The sequence below is a fragment of the Trichechus manatus genome, unplaced genomic scaffold (genome assembly GCF_000243295.1).
Source record: "Trichechus manatus latirostris isolate Lorelei unplaced genomic scaffold, TriManLat1.0 scaffold00151, whole genome shotgun sequence".
Lineage (NCBI taxonomy): Eukaryota > Metazoa > Chordata > Mammalia > Sirenia > Trichechidae > Trichechus > Trichechus manatus.
This window is the reverse complement of record NW_004444087.1, coordinates 2,639,844-2,658,857: the sequence shown is the minus strand read 5'-3', so window position 1 is coordinate 2,658,857 and position 19,014 is coordinate 2,639,844. Positions and strand designations below refer to the sequence as shown.

The 19,014-nt window shown below is 51.3% G+C and overlaps 1 protein-coding gene and 1 long non-coding RNA gene across 2 annotated transcripts in view; one reads left to right on the top strand and one right to left on the bottom strand.

Moving 5' to 3' along the window:
- Positions 1-649: 649 nt before the first annotated feature.
- The window catches only part of IQCE (IQ motif containing E), a 59,221-nt gene continuing 40,856 nt past the window's right edge, over positions 650-19,014 (bottom strand). The window contains 9 exon segments of the mRNA XM_023740236.1: positions 650-964; positions 3,918-4,007; positions 5,001-5,104; positions 6,665-6,780; positions 6,875-6,916; positions 6,918-6,950; positions 9,194-9,304; positions 13,357-13,380; positions 16,020-16,202. Coding sequence (XP_023596004.1) covers positions 798-964; positions 3,918-4,007; positions 5,001-5,104; positions 6,665-6,780; positions 6,875-6,916; positions 6,918-6,950; positions 9,194-9,304; positions 13,357-13,380; positions 16,020-16,202 — 870 coding nt within the window. The 3' untranslated portion in view covers positions 650-797.
- LOC111822282 (uncharacterized) lies at positions 7,304-10,199 on the top strand. Its single transcript, XR_002825565.1, has 2 exons — positions 7,304-7,372; positions 9,251-10,199. It is a non-coding gene; the product is annotated as an uncharacterized LOC111822282 (long non-coding RNA).

The window sequence follows — 19,014 nt, the reverse complement described above, 5'->3', positions numbered from 1 at the left end:
CTCCAACTCCTTCCTGGCGGGCAGTGGCCCTTGAAGGTGGTGCCAGTGGGGGTGGAACCAGGAAGCATCAGGACACTGGCTCTTTTAGTAGCTCACTAGCTTCTGCAGGGGCTACGCTGGGCTGTGGGGACAAGGGGGCTGCCATCGGGCCCCAGGGTGGCCTGTAGCAGTTGCAATGGGCTGTGGGGCCGCAGGGACCACCACCCTGCCCCGGGGTGGCCTGTAGTGGCTGCGCTGAGCTATGGGGCCGTGGGGGCCACAACCCTCCCCTGGGGTGTCCAGCCTCATCTGACTCTCTTGAAAAGAGCAGCACGGCAAAGTGAGCCTGACTTGCTGCACCCAGAACAAAGCAAATGCTGCTGAAGATGACGTTGAGGATGACGAATGGTGGTGACGGTGGTGGTAACTCGACGTGTCCAGGTCCATGGCAGCCCATGATGTGCTGGACAGGCCTGCGTCTCTGCAGGGCTCCCATCCACCACCCTTCCAGGGCACTCATGTCTGTTTGGCATGAAACTATGACCCTGACCGCAGCCTCAGGCGAGGGGACGGTGCCCCACCTGCTCCCCAAAGAAGGAAACGAAGGCATCTGGGATGCCTCCAACCAACAAGCAAATACACACATGAAGGAGCAGAGCCAGGGCTGGGGTAGAGGTGTTCAGTAGATATCACTCTTTTCTAACAAGGTAAATTATTTTTCCCATTTTAGTTATTATGTTCTCTAGGATGCGCTTTGTCCTTTCAGCCCTGACCTTATGCCGAATGAGCCCCCACCGTGTGGGAACGGCGGTCAGGGCCTAGGACGAGGAGCTCTTCTTCCCGGGCAGGGACGGGGAGATGACGACGTCATCAGAGTCATCCGAGTGCACTTCGTCCACAGGGGGCGGCTCCACAGGCTGAGAACCAGAGAGCACAGGCGGTGTCCTGGAGAGCAGGGGCTGGGACCCGGACAGCCTGGGCTCCACTGGAATCAACACAGAGAAGGGTGCGTCAGGAACACCACCTCCCTAGGAGGGGGCCGCGTCTGGGGCTCTGCGGCTCCACGGCTCCATCCCAGCCTCTCTCCCACTGTGGACACTACTCCCACGCCAGAGCATTGACGGTGAGGAGACTCAGTTCCACCTGCTGCTTGCCAGAACACCACTTCACCCCCTGTAGCCACACCTCCTCCATCTCCAAACTCAGCTGGGAATATTTTGGCCATTCCCCCAAATCAAAACACCTGCACTGCACGAGGTGCGGACGTGCCAGCACGAGGCGGCCCAGCTACACTTCTGGCCCTGAGTGTGGTTCTCAGAGTGGGGTCCCAGGCACCGAGAAGCGCTGGTTTGCTTGTTGGAAAACACCACCTCCTGAATGCATGCCCAGCTTGTGTGAGGGAGGGTGATGTGGGAGGTGACACCAAAGGCCACCATGAGCCATCAGGATGTTGTGCCATTTCCCCATTTTCTAATTGCTTCTTCATCACATCTACATTTTCCAGATCCTTTCATCTACCCTAGGAGGCCCTGGTGGAACAAATGGTTAAGTGCTTGACTACTAGCCGAAGGACTGGCAGCTCAAACCCATCCAAATGTGCCTCAGAAGACAGGCCTGGTGATCTGCTTCTGAAAGGTCACAGCCTTGAAAACCCTATGGAGCAGTTCTACTCTGCAAACATGGGGTCACCATGAGTTGGAATCGACTCAGTAGCACCTAACAACATTCCACCCTGCAGAGGGAGGGCAGCGGCAGGCCCCTCATGACCTCTGAACTGGGGGCGGTGAGGACAGCAGCCGCTGGCCCCTGGGCTTGGGGAGGGCGCTCTCCTGCTAACCACCTCCCAAAGAAGAAAGTGCGAGAAGCATCGCTGATGTAGATAAAGGGGGAAGGAAATTACAGCTCAGCTGTGCTTCAGACACTGCGTGGCAGCATTTTTTCTGTCACTTTTAAGGAAATCAATATTAAAGTGGAACTTTGTGAGATTAAAAATTTCATTTTTTTCTTCTAAGAACACTTTCCCAGCCAGACCAAAGGCACTGTCCAGCTGCCTGACTCACTCCTCACAAAGACACACTCCCTCGGCAGAGATGGTGCAGCAGAGCGGCACCTGCGTGCACACCTGTGCACTCTGCCTGCGGAGCTGGGGGGTAGGGGAGGAAGCAGCCGCTCTGAGACAGTTTATGGCAAACAGGGAAGGCAAGCAGTGTAAGCAAACACTTTAGCCCTGATCAGACCTAGCTTGACAAGGAGTCTGACGGTCACTGAGGCTGGCCTGGCAGAGTCAGCATGGCTCTGGGTTATGGAGCACAGTCTGAAGCCTTGGGGCAACCGCACTATAGGACAGTCTCCAGAATGCCTGTGAGCACTATAGGATGTCTCTCTGGGTTTTCAGCTTGGGAAACTGTGGTGAAGTGAGTTCCTCTATGTTATCTTTTGTTTTGGTTCTTTGAAGAAACAGCTTGAGATATCTCACCCCTAAATCCTGAAGAGTTACATTTGCCCCAGTTTTCCACCCCAGAGGGTTTATTACTTTTGTCCAGGTTGACTGGCATTGCCTGAGTAAGCTGTAAACAACTTGTGATTTGATACTTTTTGTCTGGCCCTGGGCTGCAGCCTGCCCTGTGACTGGTAAGCTTGTTGCAGGGACTGGTCAATATACTATGCAAATAAAGTGACTACAGACTACACAAATGAAGTGTCTATGGCCTACTGAGAGGGGATTGGTCAGTTCGTGGCCCTGGTGAGAGGGTCATGCCTTGAAATTGACCAGGAGTTTGCTAATTATAAGCAGGCAACCCCACAGAGGTTAGCAGACAGAAAGAGAAGGAAGCAAAGACGATAAAAGGCAAGAGAGGCAAGAAGGCAAGAAGCAGAGAGAGGAGGGGAGGAACCTCCTAGAGGAGCTGTACCACAGGTTATGAGCTGTTAACACTGAAGACAGCAAGAGGCCTGGAATGGGCTCTGCAGCAGAGCTGGCAGTGAGAGACCTGGAAGGGACCCTGCGGCAGAGTCAGTGGTGACAACAGAAACCTCCTGCTAGGAATGCTGTTAAGAGAGCTGAACAAAACTGCTGCACTGGCTGTGAGCTGGGTCAGACAGCAGTGGAGAGGCTGATGGCAGGGAGGCCAAAAGCAGAGGCCTGTCCTGAGGGGGCCCAGAGGAGGGCCTGTCTCAGAGGGGGCCTGTCCTCAGAGGGCTGAGAGGGGGCCTGCATGGCTGAAAGGGGGTGTGCACTGCAGAGAAGGGCGTGCTTGCTTGCATGGCCAAGAGGAGCAGAGAGAGCTAACCTGCACTGAAAAAGGGAGGGATGTACTCTCCACTTCAGGGCAGCCTTCCAGATTTTGCTCACATGCTTCCTGATCCTGATCTGCAGTTGTACCGTTACTTCCTTAATAAACCACTAACTCTAAGTATGGTCTGTGAGTTCTGTGTGGCCATTGCAATGGATTACCCAACCTAGCACAGAAGTAAAATGCCATGGGAGAGATGATTAGTGTTAGAATTGGTAAAAAGGTTGGAGAGAGGAGGTACGTCTGACATCTACCTCTTAGGAATCAGCCTTGTGCTGATTCTGATTCTCACTGTCCGCCATGAAATTAGGCAAGGTTTGACACCACAATACAGTGGCATCCTCATGTCTTCCTTTAAATCCCTGTACTGCCTGTCCTTCTTCATTGAGTTTGAAAGTAGAGGTTTTGGAGACAATATCAAAGTTTGCTCTGACAAAGCTAGAAGAATTGACTGAAATTTGTTTTCAAACATGGGGATTTCAGACTGGGTCTGGTGTAAAATTGCTGGCTCATGTAGGACGTTCTCCAAGACACAGTTTGACAGGCTAGTGACCTGGGAAGGAAGGGGCAGTGCCTAATGCACAAAGAAACACTTGGCTGAGGGCAGCTGTCCTTCCTGCCTCCCTGCTGGGGTGCTGCACTTACCTACAGCAGGCGCCCCCGGCATCAGGGCCTCCTCCTCAGCCGCAGACTCCTCCACGGTCTCCCCACTGCTGGCCCCGCTGTCATCCTGAGCTGCAAAGGCAGGTGAGTCAGAGCACAACTCTGCACAAAGACGTGCTGACAACGGGTAAGATGTGCACACTCATTTGTCATTCTCACCCTAGGATGTTTCTGGTTTAGAAGAGCAGCTTCCTTTTGTGGTTTTCCTTTATACCAAGTACTATTCCATACTTGTATCTGTCTCTAATTCTATCTCTGAGACTGAAGAACTCAGTATAGAAAAGTTCTTCATCGGAAATGTGCCCACGTGAGATGAGTCTGATAGCTCAGCACCCGGGACACTACATCCACAAACAAAGCCCTAAGACAACATTCCTTAGTCTAAGGACAGTCCCAAACAGCAAAACAGGACTCTTCAGCACTAAAGGAATCATCAAAGCAAGCAACTGCAGTGGGAGGTTCCTAATTACAGGACAAGAGAGGAAGGATATGAAGGACACCCACAGAATCACAGGTTTTTGGAACAGACAGTGACTTTCAGGGTATCTGGCCCAACTGCCACTTGCATGTGAGGATGCTGGGCCCAAAAGGTGGGCCCAAGGCCAGCCAGCAGAGGCCACAGCCCCACACGAGACTTCCTGAGTTGGGGTGGCACTCTGCCAGCCCCCAAGACTTCCTCATGGATAGTTTATCTTGGGACCTTAATGAAGTAGAAGAGAAAATACAAGCAAAGTTTTACTTAAAAAAAGTACTGCTCTGAGGGAAGGAGCCACCTCGCTCCAGAGGAAACTGAGAAGGAACGTAAAGGCAGGAGAGGCTGTGGTACAGGGACCGGCTCCAGCAGAGCATGGGGCCCTCGGGGCTTCTCGTTCCTCCACAGCCCAGAACGGGAGCGGAAGCCCTGGTTGAGGTGTCTCCTCAGCTTGAGGAGACAGCTGCAGGAGGGACAACCCACCCGTGTCCCTCACGTAGCCCCATGATCCCTGAAGGCGGCAGCTCACAACTTAACACGCGGTGGGCCAGCAGCCCTGCACCCACACTCAGAACAACGCAAGGCGGAATTACCAGGAGAAGCTCTGAGGGAAGGTGGAGAGGAGGCGTCCCTGTCTGCCGTGGAAGCAAACGTCCTCTTAGCAGAAGCTGCAGTGGTTGTCCTTTGACCAGGAGCACTGGAAAAGAGAAAGAAGCTCCAGCTGACTCCAGCTTTAAGGAATGTGAACATGGGTCTGAGGCCTACACTAAGTGTTATGGATTGAATTGTGCCCCACCAAAATATGTGTTGTGAATCCTAACCTCTATACCTGTGGTTATAATCCCATTTGGGAGTAGGTTTTCTTTGTTATGCTAATGAGGCAGGATTAGTATAGAGTGTGTCTTAAATTAATCTCTTTTGAGATATAAAAGAGATTAAACAAGCAAGGAAGCAGACAAAAGATGGGGAAAGATAGATGCCATGCCACATGAAGATCACCAAAGAGCCAAGGAACAGAAGCTAAAGAGACAGGACCTTCCTTCAGAACTGACAGAGAGAGGGCCTTCCCCTGGAGCCAGCATCCTGAGTTCGAGCATCTAGCCCCTAACTGTGAGAAATAAATTTCTGTTTGTTAAAGCCACCCACTTGTGATATTTGTTATACCAGCACAGGGTTAACTAAGACACTGGAGTGCCCCAATGTGCTGGAAAGCGGCTGTCCAGGCAGCCTCAGAGCCCAACTACCCAGAATTCTGGGACCCCAGCTGGAAAGCTCCTCGGAAAGGCCCCAACAGCCTGCACTGGGCAGAGGAGCTTGCTGGCTGGGGCGTCTCCCCTTCCTGCTCTGTGTATCAGGGCTCCGCGGTTCTGGCAAGGCTTGGGTGCCAACTCCCCTTGCAGGGCCAGCTGCCCTGTCCCCAGTGGACACGGTGACAAGGCATATAGCAGCTCCCCCTCTGGCCAAGGCTGACTGTACCAGGGTGGGAGCCCTGGCCTGGGCTGAGGAGTGAGGCCATCTCAACTGACAGGGGCTCCGACCATGGGATCTGGCACTCTTTCTGCAGGGAGAAGTGGCAGACTGAAAAGCTACTGGTACATCTTTTGTCACATGGGGAAGGTGGACACGCAGGGTGGGGTGGGGCACGAGGACAAGGAGTCCTGGCTTCCCACCGGAGCACCAGACCTGGGTCTGGTCTACTCCGGGCCCATGGCAGCCCTGACCTCGTGTTCTGGAAGACACTCTCTGGGTCTTACAGTAAATCCCACTCTGCCCGAGTCGACTTAAACAAGAGGGTCCTGGCACCTACACAGGAGGCCTGGAGGCTGCTATGTGAAACAAGCATGCGTTGCTGTAGGAAGGATGCTGGTAACACCCACATCCTGCTGAACACAGATTACATCACACTTTTCTTTAAAAAGGAACGTGTTAACAGAATCAGCCAGCCAGTTACAAGCCAGTGGATACCTGAGCTACATGTCTGAAGAAACAAACCCAGAAATGCCTCTTCCCAAGAGTCAGAACTGTGGCCCTTTCCACAGCAACCTGGTGATAGGACTTTCCCAAAGTCGTGGCCTTCACCACGGCTAGTGGCCCGCTCTCAGCGGCAGGCACCCACAGACTTGCTGCTCACCAGCCCATCCCCGGGATGGTGCTAGGGTGGCTTTCAGGGTGGCCGGCCTCTTGCATGGTCTCTGCTCCAGCGCCCTTCTCCTGACATGGAAGATAGGCCTGCCCTGTGGACGGCCTCCTGACTCACCCTGGCCTGGTCCGCGCCAGGTGTGCCCGGAAGACAGACTGGACCAGCGTAACAGCTTTCTCCAGCTCCGCGCTGTCTGGGGTGGCGTGTCTCTGGCTGCGGGGTGTGGCAGGGTGCTGCAACAACAGTGGAAGGAGGCGGCTCTCAGCCTCGCCCACCCCCTTTCTCCAGGGGGCCCAGCTGACACTAATGAACGTAGTCAGCTCTCACCTGATGGTGGGCTCTGAACTCTCGAGATTCCTGATGTATGTTTCATCTTTTTGACAGAAAAGGTAGGAGGCAGGAGCTGATACGGAGAGCTTACATGTTTCTTATTTTTTTAAGCTTCTATATTAATTGAAATGTACCTGGGTGGTGCAAACGGTTAGCAATTGGCTGCTAACCTAAAGGGTGGCGTTTCAAACCCACCCAGTGGCTCCATGGAAGAGGCCTGATGATCTGCTTCTGTTAACATTACAGTCATTGAAAACCTTACGGAGTAGTTCTACTCCATAGCACATGGGGTCGCCATGAGTCAGAATCAACTTGATGGCAATGGGTTTGGTTTTTACGGTTTATCTTAACACAAGATGGACGTGCTACTTTGTCTCTGGCTCTTCAAAGCCATCCTGCCTCTAAAGCTAAATCAATTGCAGGTCTAAACCAGGGGCAGAACTTCCTTGCTTGACTGTGCCAAGGGATGGTGTGCAAGAAGGGGCAGCGTGTGAGGTGGGTGACGTGTGAGGAGGGGTGGAGTGTGAGAAGGGGTGGTGTAGGGGGGTGATGTGTGAGGAGGGGTGGAATGTGAGAGGGGGTGGCATGTGAGGAGAGGTGGAGTGTGAGGGGGTGGTGTGGGAGGATGCTATGTGAGGAGGGGTGGCGTGTGAGGAGGGGTGGAGTGTGAGGGGGTGGTGTAGGAGGATGGTATGTGAGGAGGGGTGGAGTGTGAGGATGGTATGTGATACGGTGTGGCGTGTGTGGAGAGGTGGAGTGTGAAGATGGTGTGTGAGGAGGGGTGGCGTGTGGGGGATGGCCTGTGAGGAGGGGTGGCATGTGCGGAGGGGTGGCATGTGAGGGGGGTGACGTGTGAGGAGTGGTGGATGTGAGGGGGTGGTGTGTGAGGAGAGGTGGAGTGTGAGGATGGTATGTGAGGAGGGGTGGCGTGTGGGGGGCGGTGGCATGTGATGAGGGGTGGAGTGTGAGAATCGTATGTGAGGAGGAGTGGCATGTGAGGAGGGCGTGTGGGGGAGTGGCGTGAGGAGAAGGTGGAGTGTGAGGATGGTGGAGTGTGAGGATGGTATATGAGGGGGTGGTGTGTGAGGAGTGGTGGTGTGCGAAGGGGGTGACGTGTTGAGGAGGGGTGGAGTGTGAGGGGGTGGTGTGTGAGGAGAGGTAGAGTGTGAGGATGGTATGTGAGGAGTGGTGTGTGAAGATGGTGTGTGAGGAGGGATGGCGTGTGAGGAGGGGTGAAGTGTGAGGAGGGGTGAAGTGTGAGGATGGTATGTGAGGAGGGGTGGCATGTGGGGGGTGGCGTGTGAGGGGGGTGGCGTGTGATAAGGGGTGGAGTGTGAGGATGGTATGTGAGGAGGAGTGGTGTGTAGGGGGAGGTGGCGTGCGAGGAGAGGTGGAGTATGAAGTATATGAGGAGGGGTGGCGTGTGAGGAGGGGTGGCGTGTGAGGGGGTGACATGCTGAGGAGGGGTGGAGTGTGAGGGGGTGGTGTGTGAGGAGAGGTAGAGTGTGAGGATGGTATGTGAGGAGGGTTGGCGTGTGGGGGGGGTGGCGTGTGGGGGGTAATATGTGAGGAGGGGTAGAGCGTGAGAAGGGGCGGTGTGTGAGGATGCTATGTAAGGAGGGCTGGCGTGTGAGGAGGGGTGGCGTGTGAGGTGGAGTGTGAAGATGGTATGTGAGGAGGGGTGGTGTGTGAGGAGGGGTGGCGTGTGAGCAGGGCGTGGTGTGTGAGGGGGTGGCGTGTGGGGGGGTGGCGTGTGAGGAGGGTTGGCGTGTGAGTAGGGGTGGTGTGTGAGAAGGGGTGGCACGTGACAGGGTGGAATGTAAGGAGGGGTGGCACGTGAGGCGGTGGAGTGTGAGGAGGGGTGGAGTGTGAAGATGGTATGTGAGGAGGTGGTGGCGTGTGAGGGGGTGGCATGTGAGGATGGGTGGCGTGTGAGGGGTGTGGCGTGTGACGGGTGGCTTGTGAGGGGATGGCGTGTGAGGAGGGGTGGCACGTGAGGAGGGTTGGCGTGTGAGTAGGGGTGGTGTTTCAGGAAGGCGTTGTGTGTGAGGGGGTGGCGTGTGAGGAGGGGTGGCATGTGAGGGGGGTGGCACGTGACGGGGGTGGCATGTGAGGAGGCGTGGCATGAGAGGGTGTGGCATGTGAGAAGGGGTAGCGTGTCAGGCGGGGTGGCGTGTGAGGAGGGTGGTGGGTAAGGCACACCTCCTGGACAGGTAGAAGCCAAGAGTGAACAATGCTCTGTGCTCCCAGCTGGTGAAGTGCGTGGAAACAGGAAGTGGGGGGATGTCAGGTCTGAGCCCTGCACCCTGACATTACCTTCCCTGGGGGGCTTGGCGTGCTGGGAGTTGGGGAACCAAAGGCTCTCTTGGCCAGGAGCTGTGCCCGCACGAGGTGTCCCCGGAAAGCCGCCTGAAGCACGATGGCTGCCTGGTGGGAGAGGAGAGAGGAAACAGATGTGAATTTCCTTGGGAGATGGCAGTTTCAGATGGAAGAAATTTCCAGAGGGAAACACAGTAACAGTAGAGAAAATGACTGCCCTTACTATTGCACAGTCACAGACCGTGCTACAAGAACCTTTCTCTCTCACCCGAAATCTCCAGTCAGGAGCACACCACTGCTCTGGAAAGAAAAACACACAGGTACCTGTTCCCTCAGTAAATGGATGCTTGGAATATAAATGAATTATCCATTCAAAGCAATTAAATTTAGCTGTTAATACTAGTCCATGTTTTACACAGTTATCTTTTCACAGTAGAATGGTTTATTCTACTTTCATGTACTTTTCATATGTTGTTGCTGTTGTTAGGTGCCGTCAAATCGATTCTGAAAGAATTAGTTGATTGTGACACAGCAGAACTGCCCATAGGGTTTCCTAAGCTGTCACCTTTATGGAACCGGACTGCGACACCTTTCTCCTGAGGAGGTGCTAGGTAGGTTTGAACCATCAACTTTTCGGTTAGCAGCCGAGTGCTTAATTGTTGCACCCCCAGGGCAGGGTATAGCAGAATCCCTAGAGCTATGGCAATAAAATTATTTACCCTTTGACCTTAATCCTAAATGATTTTCCTAAGGAATATACATAGATGCTCTCTCTAAGTTCTGAAATCAATGTTCTGTGGACAGCACTTTTTTTCCGTAAGTCAATTCTGAGTGATCCTACTTCTAGTGTTGGTTAAAAATACCACAGCTTGACAAAGGACTCACGGCTCTTTTAACATTTTAAGAGAACAATAAGCATCACATTGAGTGCAGATAAAACATAAGCTTAGAGGTCTAGACGCTTCTATATTAACTACCAAAAAAAAAACAAAAACAAACTTCGTGTTTTTTAAAGGCAAGGGAAATGTCAGAAACACAGGGTTAAGAAACGAAGTACCACAAAGGAAGGCAAGAGAACGTCAGTTATTAAGGACAAAACAACACGCTAAGAACATGACAGATACTTGGACTAACCCAGTAAGGCTACTGCTAGTTATGGGGTGCCTCTCTGCATTAGCTGGAAGGGTGAGGAGTTCTTGTTTGTTGTTGTGTGCCATTGAGTTTTGACTAATAGCGACCCCATGTGACAGAGTAGAACTGCCCCATAGGGTTTCCTGGGCTGTAATCTTTATAGAAGCAGACCGCCAGGTCTTTCTCCTGTGGAGCCGCTGGGTGGGTTCAAACCACCAACCTTTCGGTTAGCAGCCAAGCGCTTCACCATTGCGCCACCAGGGCTCCTTGGAGGGCTCCGAGTTGCTGAAATGATACCAACCAGAGCACGGAAGTAAGGGGAGTAGATACACTCGGTAGAATTTCCTGAGTGCTACATTTAACCCAGATGCTTTGGCAATGCTAAAAAGTGATTTCTCTTTCACACCTCACAACCACCCCAGGAGGGTTAATGCTAACATTCCCATCTTATAAACAAGGGAAACTGAGTCACAGTCTGGTGTCATGTGACCCGTGTGGTGGCCATACGGAGTGGCAAGGACCACACTAGGGCCTAGGCCCACTGATGCCACATCCTCTCCACTGCTGTAGGATGGGATCTCACGGAACACCTCTGGGGGCCACACACTTTCCACAGACTGTCACACTGAACCCTCATGCAGCCCTTAAAAGTAGGTATTGTTATCATCTTTACTTCAGAGATGAGCAAACAGAGGCTTCAGGAGGGGACATGTGAAGAGAGAAGGCAGAATATGACAGATGACACACATGGCTATCTGCCTCATAAGCACGGGATCCGGTCCTTTGGGAAGTCCCAAATGTGCCCACTCATTCAAACATTATGCATTTAGCACCTGCCACAGGCCAGGGATGATGCTAGGAACTCAGGACAGAGCAGCAAACAAGAACGAGGTGGCCTACACCTCCATGGGACTGACACTCCGAGAGGCAAAGAGTAACGCAAGTGCAGCAGAATGTCAGGTAGAGAAACATACTAGGAAGACAAGGAGAGCAGGGCACGGGACTGGAGATGATGGAGCAGGGTGGACATGGAGGGCTCTCTGAGGAGGTGATATTTCAGTAGAGACGGAGTAGAGGGTGGGAACAAGCCAGGCAAATACCTGGAGAGAGAGCCTTCCAGGCAGAAGGAGAGTACATGCCAAGGCCTGGGGCAGGAATGTGCCTGAAGGAGGGGTAACGGCAGGAACAGAGGGAGCCTGGTGTAGGCATGGTCACCCGGTGGAGGCATGGTCACCCTGGTGGAGGTGTGGTTCCAGTCATGCTTACAGAGAACATAGGCAGATTTGGTAGTGGGCGGATGAAGAAGGTCTCCCTCTATTACTCATGGTAAAATACATACAACATAAAAATACCACTTTAAGGTCAGTGTGAAGGAGCTGAGGTGGGAGTGATTCTAATGATGGCCCATGAACTGAAGAGGGCAGTGAGGGGAGCAGGTACTGACGGAGGGACAAGGGAGAAGGCCAATGTGTCAGAGATCTTGGGGTGTGGGATCTTAGAATTGGTGGTGCAGGTGTACAATGGAAGTACCTGAAGATGGGAGAAGAAGGTCAGAGAGAGGACATTTGAAACTGCAATTCTGGACTGGCCAGAGGAAGGATGTGGCCCCGAGTGGACAACCAGGGGCTGGAGGGAGCAGGCCCAGGCCCGAGGAGCTGGGTCTTGTGGTGGTGACCGAGGTGGTGACTGCCGTGGCCGGGACTGAGAGGAGCAGTACAGGGGTGCTCTCTAATGGGTGAGGTGGCGCAATGGTTTGGCATCCAGTAGCCTGCTAATGGAGGGAGGCTTGTGCCATTTGAACGTAGACCTCAGACACTCATGCCCCTCACTGAAACCTGGCGCTGTAAGCCTGCCACATGCTGAACACACGGGTCCAGTGGCTGTCTGATTGTGGACTGGGCACCCTGTTAGGGTGGGCTGTGTCCCGCTGGTTCACAGTTCACTCCCTAGAGCCTAGCACAGAGCCTGGTGCACAGCTGGGGTCCAACACCTCCACGTGAGGTGGCTGAGTACAGAGCTTGCCCAAGGTTAAAGGGATAGTAATTGGCGCAGGCAAGTTAAAATTTGGCCACTCAGGCCATGCTCTCTCTCACTTCTGGCTGCACATCAGCATCACCCGTGGTACCTCCTGGGCCCGAACCCTGGATACTTTAATTGGGAAGAATGGGAAGGAGCTCCCGGCAGGACTGGAAATAAGAAAGTACCAGAAACCCCAGAACCTGCACCCACACCCTTAGAGTTGGGAAACCATGGCCTCCCCTTTGTGGTCCAAATGGAAATGGGGCACCCCCACCCGCCCCTGTAACCTGGGACTACAACTGCTACCCAGAAAGAATCCCAAGAGCAGGGAGGAAATGTTGAGAGGCTGTGGAGACTTTTTAACAAAGTAGATTTTATTTTTTAGCTCCTCACGAAAAAGGGTCATGCCTTAGAACTGCACTGTTCAAGATTCCGTTTACTCTCTGCCCTTCATAAAACATCCCAGTCTACTCTCACACTTCCAACTCCACTCCCCAGACACCCCCTTCACCAGGCCCACCCTCACTTCTCCCCAGTGCCCTTGTCTCGCCTCTCGTCTAATGAGCTATTCACCCTGCAAAGCCCCACTCAAGGCCACCTCTTTTGTAGATGTCTTTGGCATTGGCATGTGGGACTGGCAGCCCCCACGGTGCCACAGACGCAGCTCTGAGCAGCACTCTCCCACAAATCATAGCAACTTGTCGACTTGCCTGTCTTAATGTCTCCCTCTGTCTGAGGATCTGTCAAACTGCTTGGCACGGAGCTGATGATCAGCACAAGTGTGTTGAGAGAATGAATGAATAAATGAATTTTGAAAGTATGAATTCACCCAAATATTTATTTGATGCTTATATTACTCATGTATTTTAAACTTCATGTTGGGCTCTGGTCTGAGTTCAGGAAAATAAGCACTTCGTGGCTTCCTTAAATACCCCCTCTGTTACTTTATTCCAATGTGAGAATGCTCTGCTGCATCATATTCTGAGGTTGGTGAAACAGCCCTGGCTTACCTCATCCAGAAGAGCCTCTTTTTTCTGAAATAAAGAAATAAAGTATGAATTAGCATGAGAAGGATGAATTTCCCACAGCACAGTCTTCATTTCTGGGTCTTACCACCATGACATGTCAACAAGGGCTGGAAAAACACTGTGAGGACACAAAGAACAGCAGCAACAACCAGTTCCCCATGCCCCCCTCAACCGTGCTCCCACAATGCCCCGCAGGTCCTGGGCTCCCGACCTGCCTTGCTGATGGTGCCCAAGGAACCAAACTCTGTGACAATGACTAGACTACAGTGAGCTTTCTTGCCCTAAGGTAACGGTGTGGGGCATGTTAGGGTGGCCAGCTGCTCTCGGCTGGCCATCCCAGCCTCCACTCTGGGAGGCCAGAATGTGCAGGTGCCATGATGCTGGCGCAGGTCAACACAGAAGAGCATTTCTAATGACAAGTGCTGTTCTGACCTGGGTGCCCTCTCTGATTGCTGCAGAGTGGCTGGATACCTGCTGGTGATGTCACAAGGTGACACCTGTCTGGAGTCGGGGTCACTGACTCCCAGGCTGACCCATCGTCAAAGACACCTGGAGACTAGAATTAGAGAAAGACTAACTGCCTCCTGTGAAAAAACTGCCCCCCTTTATCTTGAGACCTGAAGAACTGGATGGTGCCTGGCTACCAGTACTGAACATTTCAATCAAGGATTCCATAGAAGAATCCTGATCAAAAGCAGTAAAAATGTGGAACAAAATTTCAAATTCTTACAGAATCCAGTCTTACTGGATCTACTGAGACTGGAGGAACCCCTGAATCTACTGCTCTGAGAAAGTCTTCAAACCATGAACTGAAATTGTCCCCTGAAGTCATCTTTAAACTAAACAACTGTTCAGCTAAATTTGTAAAGAATGTTAGCCATGACTATTGCACTCTCTTAAAGAATTATCTCTGTGAGATCAAATTGTCAGCAGTAACTCTAAAGCACAGGTGAGAAGTTTAGGGAGCAGTGAGTCTAAGTCAATGGTGGTGAAACAATATGGGTAGACATGGCGAGAAAGGTGACACAATGCGAAGAATGTAACCAATGTCATCGAACTGGACGTGTAGAAAGTGTTGAATGGGTGTATGTTCTGCTCTGGGTGTATATTTCTACCAAAATTAAAATAAAAAAAAAAAAGATAAAAAGTATCACCTGGGGACTTTAAAATCTCTCAGGCTGCTCCAATAGACTGGATCAGAGTCACCAGAGATGGGCCCCAGGAACATGTATTTTTAGAAACAGATGAAAGTCGAGTCTCTCCTGATGTGAACCTCTGAGATCCTGATCCTACATGTGGTCTGGTGGCTAATGGCCACACTGGAAGACATGCACATCAGCCAGTTTCAGTGCAGGCCGACTGGATGCCCAAGTGTGTCACAGCAAAGGGCCTGCCCCTCAACAGAGTAGGGAAAATGGAGCACCAGGACCAGCAGGGTGTGAAGAGAAGTGAAGGGAAGATAGGCTTAATAATAACAGCAGCAATAAAGACTGTGGTCAAGATGGCATCAGATAGTAGATAAGGACGGATATTAGGGAGGATATTGCTGGGGAATGAAAGCAGCCTAAGTATTAAGCCTGGGAAGAGTAACAGTTGAAGAATGGAAAAGTGCCATGACATGAGAAAGATGGAACAGATGTCACTCTGTCACAGAACCGACTTTCTGAGTGGTCATGTGTGGGGCATTAGCTACTGAGGTAGCCAATGTGGAGGTGGTTAATCTCAAGTTTGAGCTGTGGTGTGGAATGCTGCTGTAGCAGATTAAAAGTCTCCAGGAGAGTTCAAAGTCTTCCTCAGGTATAACCCAGTCACCCCACTTAACTGCTGTGAAATCAGAGAGGATGGCCAAGGAGGATGACGGGAGAGCGAGGAGACCTCATTTCTCCTCAGGTGGCCAATCTGTAAACTTGAAGATCTTACTCAGAGTTATTCAGAGTTGGCATCTTCTCAAGAGCAGCCATCGGGCAGATGCCTCCTATCCCTCATTAAAAGACTGGCCCCGAGCTGCCCCCTCCCAGGAAGCCCCAGAAAGGGGAGCTGTGGGTGACTTCAAATCCTCCATAGCTGTTCTTAGCATCAAGCTGACTACAGTGTACCCCTCAGCTCGCTGGTCAACGTTCAGATGCCAACAGAGAGGTCAGTGACCCAGGGAGGTTGGGGGTGGGCCAATGGCTGCCGACACCTCTGCCCTGAAGAGCTAGTCTCCCTGTGACTGCCCAGCCTCACCTCTGCCAGCTGCCCCCGCACTATGTGCTGGCTGGTGCAGGTGAGCTAACAGCGGCTCTCGGGAAGTAGGTCACTGTTTACCGTCCACCTGGCAATGGAGTCCTGTGCCTCTTTCAGGGACCAGCTCAAAGGTGGACCCATCCCCAATACGCTTTTCCCTTCCCAGCAGGACAGGGCGTTCCCTGCACTGTGGCCCCAAGTGGTCCTCTCTTGGCACTGACCACCTGGCACTTTGTTCAGGTGTGTCTACTCTGCCCTCCCTCCATTCATGGCCCCTGACACAGAGCTGGCATGTCAAAGGTGCTCAGTGATGTCAGCTGAATCAATGTGCCAACCACCGATGGTGCCGGACAGTGGACTCGCAGTGTGAGATGGCTGCTGGGGGGAGCAGGGTCAATCAAGCAGAGCTGGGGTCTCACCTTGTGCACGCATGCCCTCCACTGGGCCTGCAGGATCCTGGCCGCCGCATTCCGCCGCTCGTCTTCTCTTTTCCCAGCGGAGCAGGCGGAGGGGGGCCGAGAGCATGCTGCACTGGCATCAGGCTCAGAGTCCTGCCAGGAGCAGATGCTGGTGGGAGTGGGCGGCCGGAGGTCTTCCTGGGTCTGCAGGAAATGCAAGGTGTGAAAGTGTGATAAGCAGAGGCAGGAAGATCAACATCAGGCAGGGCAGCAGGATATTACTCAGCAGAAAGCAGGCTGTGCTCATCGGAATTTTTAATTTAGAGGGAAGCTGCTGCACGGCTCAGCATGCCATCGACAGAAATCTTCAGAAGAACAATGCACACGCTAGTAAACAGATTTCAATGGGCTTTTCATTAAACTCTTGAGACTCTTTCTGTCTGGTAGCAATCTCCCAGGTGGGAGAGGGAAGGACAACACCTGTGATGTCTAAAAAATAATCATCCACATGATTAGAATACACTTTCTAAAATCAGTAAAAACCTTCTCTGATTGTAAAGATTGTTGCTTGACTTTTGGGGGTCTTTCTTTTAGTTTAATACTGTATTACAAAAATGGGACTTCTAGGATTAAACACAATATGCTTTTAGTTTGGTTTTTATGGTGGAAAGAATTGCTGTTGTGACCATCAAACTAACACCGATTTTTCCCATTTATTTGTCCAAATTTATCATCTACAAGGATAATAAAAATAAAAATATTGGAGACTGTTTTTCTCATATCCCAAATGCGAGCTTAGTGGAGACACACATTGTTGGAGATAGGCCTCACAGGGAAAGAGATACAAGGAACTTCTCAAAAACCCTGCCCTGTGATGGACAAGGGGTACCAGCTGGCTGATCAGTCAGCTGCCACCCACCTGCTTCAGTGAGCTCATGCTGCCTCTTGCCAAGATGCTCGCCTCCACGTTCCTACTCCTTCCCTCAGTCCTCACACGCTCTCAGATTTTTGCTCCATTACAGTGACAGTTTGCCAATGTGTGGTCCAGGCCAATTTGCTCAAAAATGTAAAATCGGTTACTTAGGAGATAAAGGAACATTTACACAAATAACTCTTGGCAGACAGTTGAAAAACCTTTAAATTCTGATGTGCCTATAAATTCCTTGAAGCAACTGTTAAAAACCTGACTTACAGTGCTCCATTTAAACCTACAATTAGTCACTCAGTCACTAAGACTGAGAGCCCTTCCCCTATCCAGAAGACGGTCGACTCTCCCAATCAATCCTACTCTTCTTTTCCTCTAAGATGGAAATGCTTACTCAGCAGAAGAAAACCCAAAGCTAACACACCCTTACTATAAAAATTCAGACAACGCTAAAAGATATACAGAAGAAAGGAAAAAAGCACTTGTAATCCCACCTACGAAACACCCACACACTGGCAGTCCTTTCAGAATTTTTCTATGTATAATTTTTCAAAAATAAAATGAGATCATGCTATATGCATTTTATTTGGGGGGGGGGGAGGTGTAATTTGTTTCCCTCAAACAACAAATCCCAGGCATCTTTCCACGTCAGCAAACACAGCCCCACGTCATCCTTTACCATAGCTGTACACTATTCCATTGACCAGCTGCACCATCACGTATTAATACAGCTCCTATGTGTGGCTGTTCAGTTTGCTGTCACTTCTCACCATCACCCATGTCTGGCATCTTTGTCCAGAGTGCTGTTACTTTCTTGGGCTGCATTTCTAGGTGTGGCCCCACTCTTGCAGAAAAGAGGAGGAAACCTGGATCCTCAACTTGGAGATAAAGGCTATGGGGATAGAAACAGCTCCTGTTTTAACTATGCTGTTCTTGTCTTCCTACCACCCTTGTCAGTTTGTGGCACTGTGGTGGCTTGTGTGTTGCTGTGATGCTGGAAGCTATGCCAACGATATTTTAAAGACCAGCAGGGTCATCCATGGTAGACAGGTTTTAGCAGAGCTTCCAGATTTAAGACAGACTAGGAAGAAAGGCCTGCCAATTGACTTCTGAAAATCAGCCGATGAAAACCCTATGGATCACAACAGAATACTGTTTGATATAGCACTGGAAGATGAGCCCCCTAGGTTGGAAGGCACTCAAAATACACAGTTGGTGCAACAATGGACTTGAGCACACCAATGATCATGAAGATGGTGCAGGGCTGGGCCATGTTTCATTCCATTGTGCATGGGGTCACTATGAGTCATAGATGACTTGATAGCAACTAACAATAGTAACAATATTGTCCTTTTTTGCTAACAGTTTATCATCAAACTTCCACAAGTCCTTTCCTTCTGCATATTTTAAACTCCACAGCAGGTAAATAAAAAGGGAGGAAATAAGGAGAAAAAGCAAAGGGTCTCTCTGTGGGGAGCCATCACTGCTGAGATGTATGTGCAGCTATGCAGGGCAGGCGCTGACTGGGACAGAGTGAAGCCACGTTTCTCCTTCCTAGGAGAATGTGTTCCTGCCCACTTATAGGAAGACAGAACCTCAAGCTCATATAAGAAGATGCCAAAATAAAAAACACCAGTGTAGTTTTGACACCAAGCACCACCTCCCACGGCCTCAGTCAAGAGATGTGGAGCAACTGCTGAGAAAAAGACAGTAACTGCTGTCAGGTGTCTCTACTGAGGCAGTAGCTCTGCATTTAACTGAGTGAGTGGAGGATTTAAACCCCAAACGACTGTGCAGAGAAAGTGTGAAACCTGCAGCAGAGAGGCTCGAAGACAGGGTGACAGGCGGCATCTGCTCCAGACTCTTCTCGGATGGGCAACACATTGAGGCCCAAATGGGAGAGTGGGTCCGCACAGGGCCAGCCTCCACCTGGACCTGGGCCCATTGGGCACAGGGAGAACATCGGAGCTGGGGTGATCTTTTTTTTTTTTTTTTAGTTGTTGTAATTAAATGAAGTTTACATTTCAAGTTAGTCTCCCATACAGAATTTTTTTTTTTTTTAACATACATTGTTATGAGACCCCAACCGCT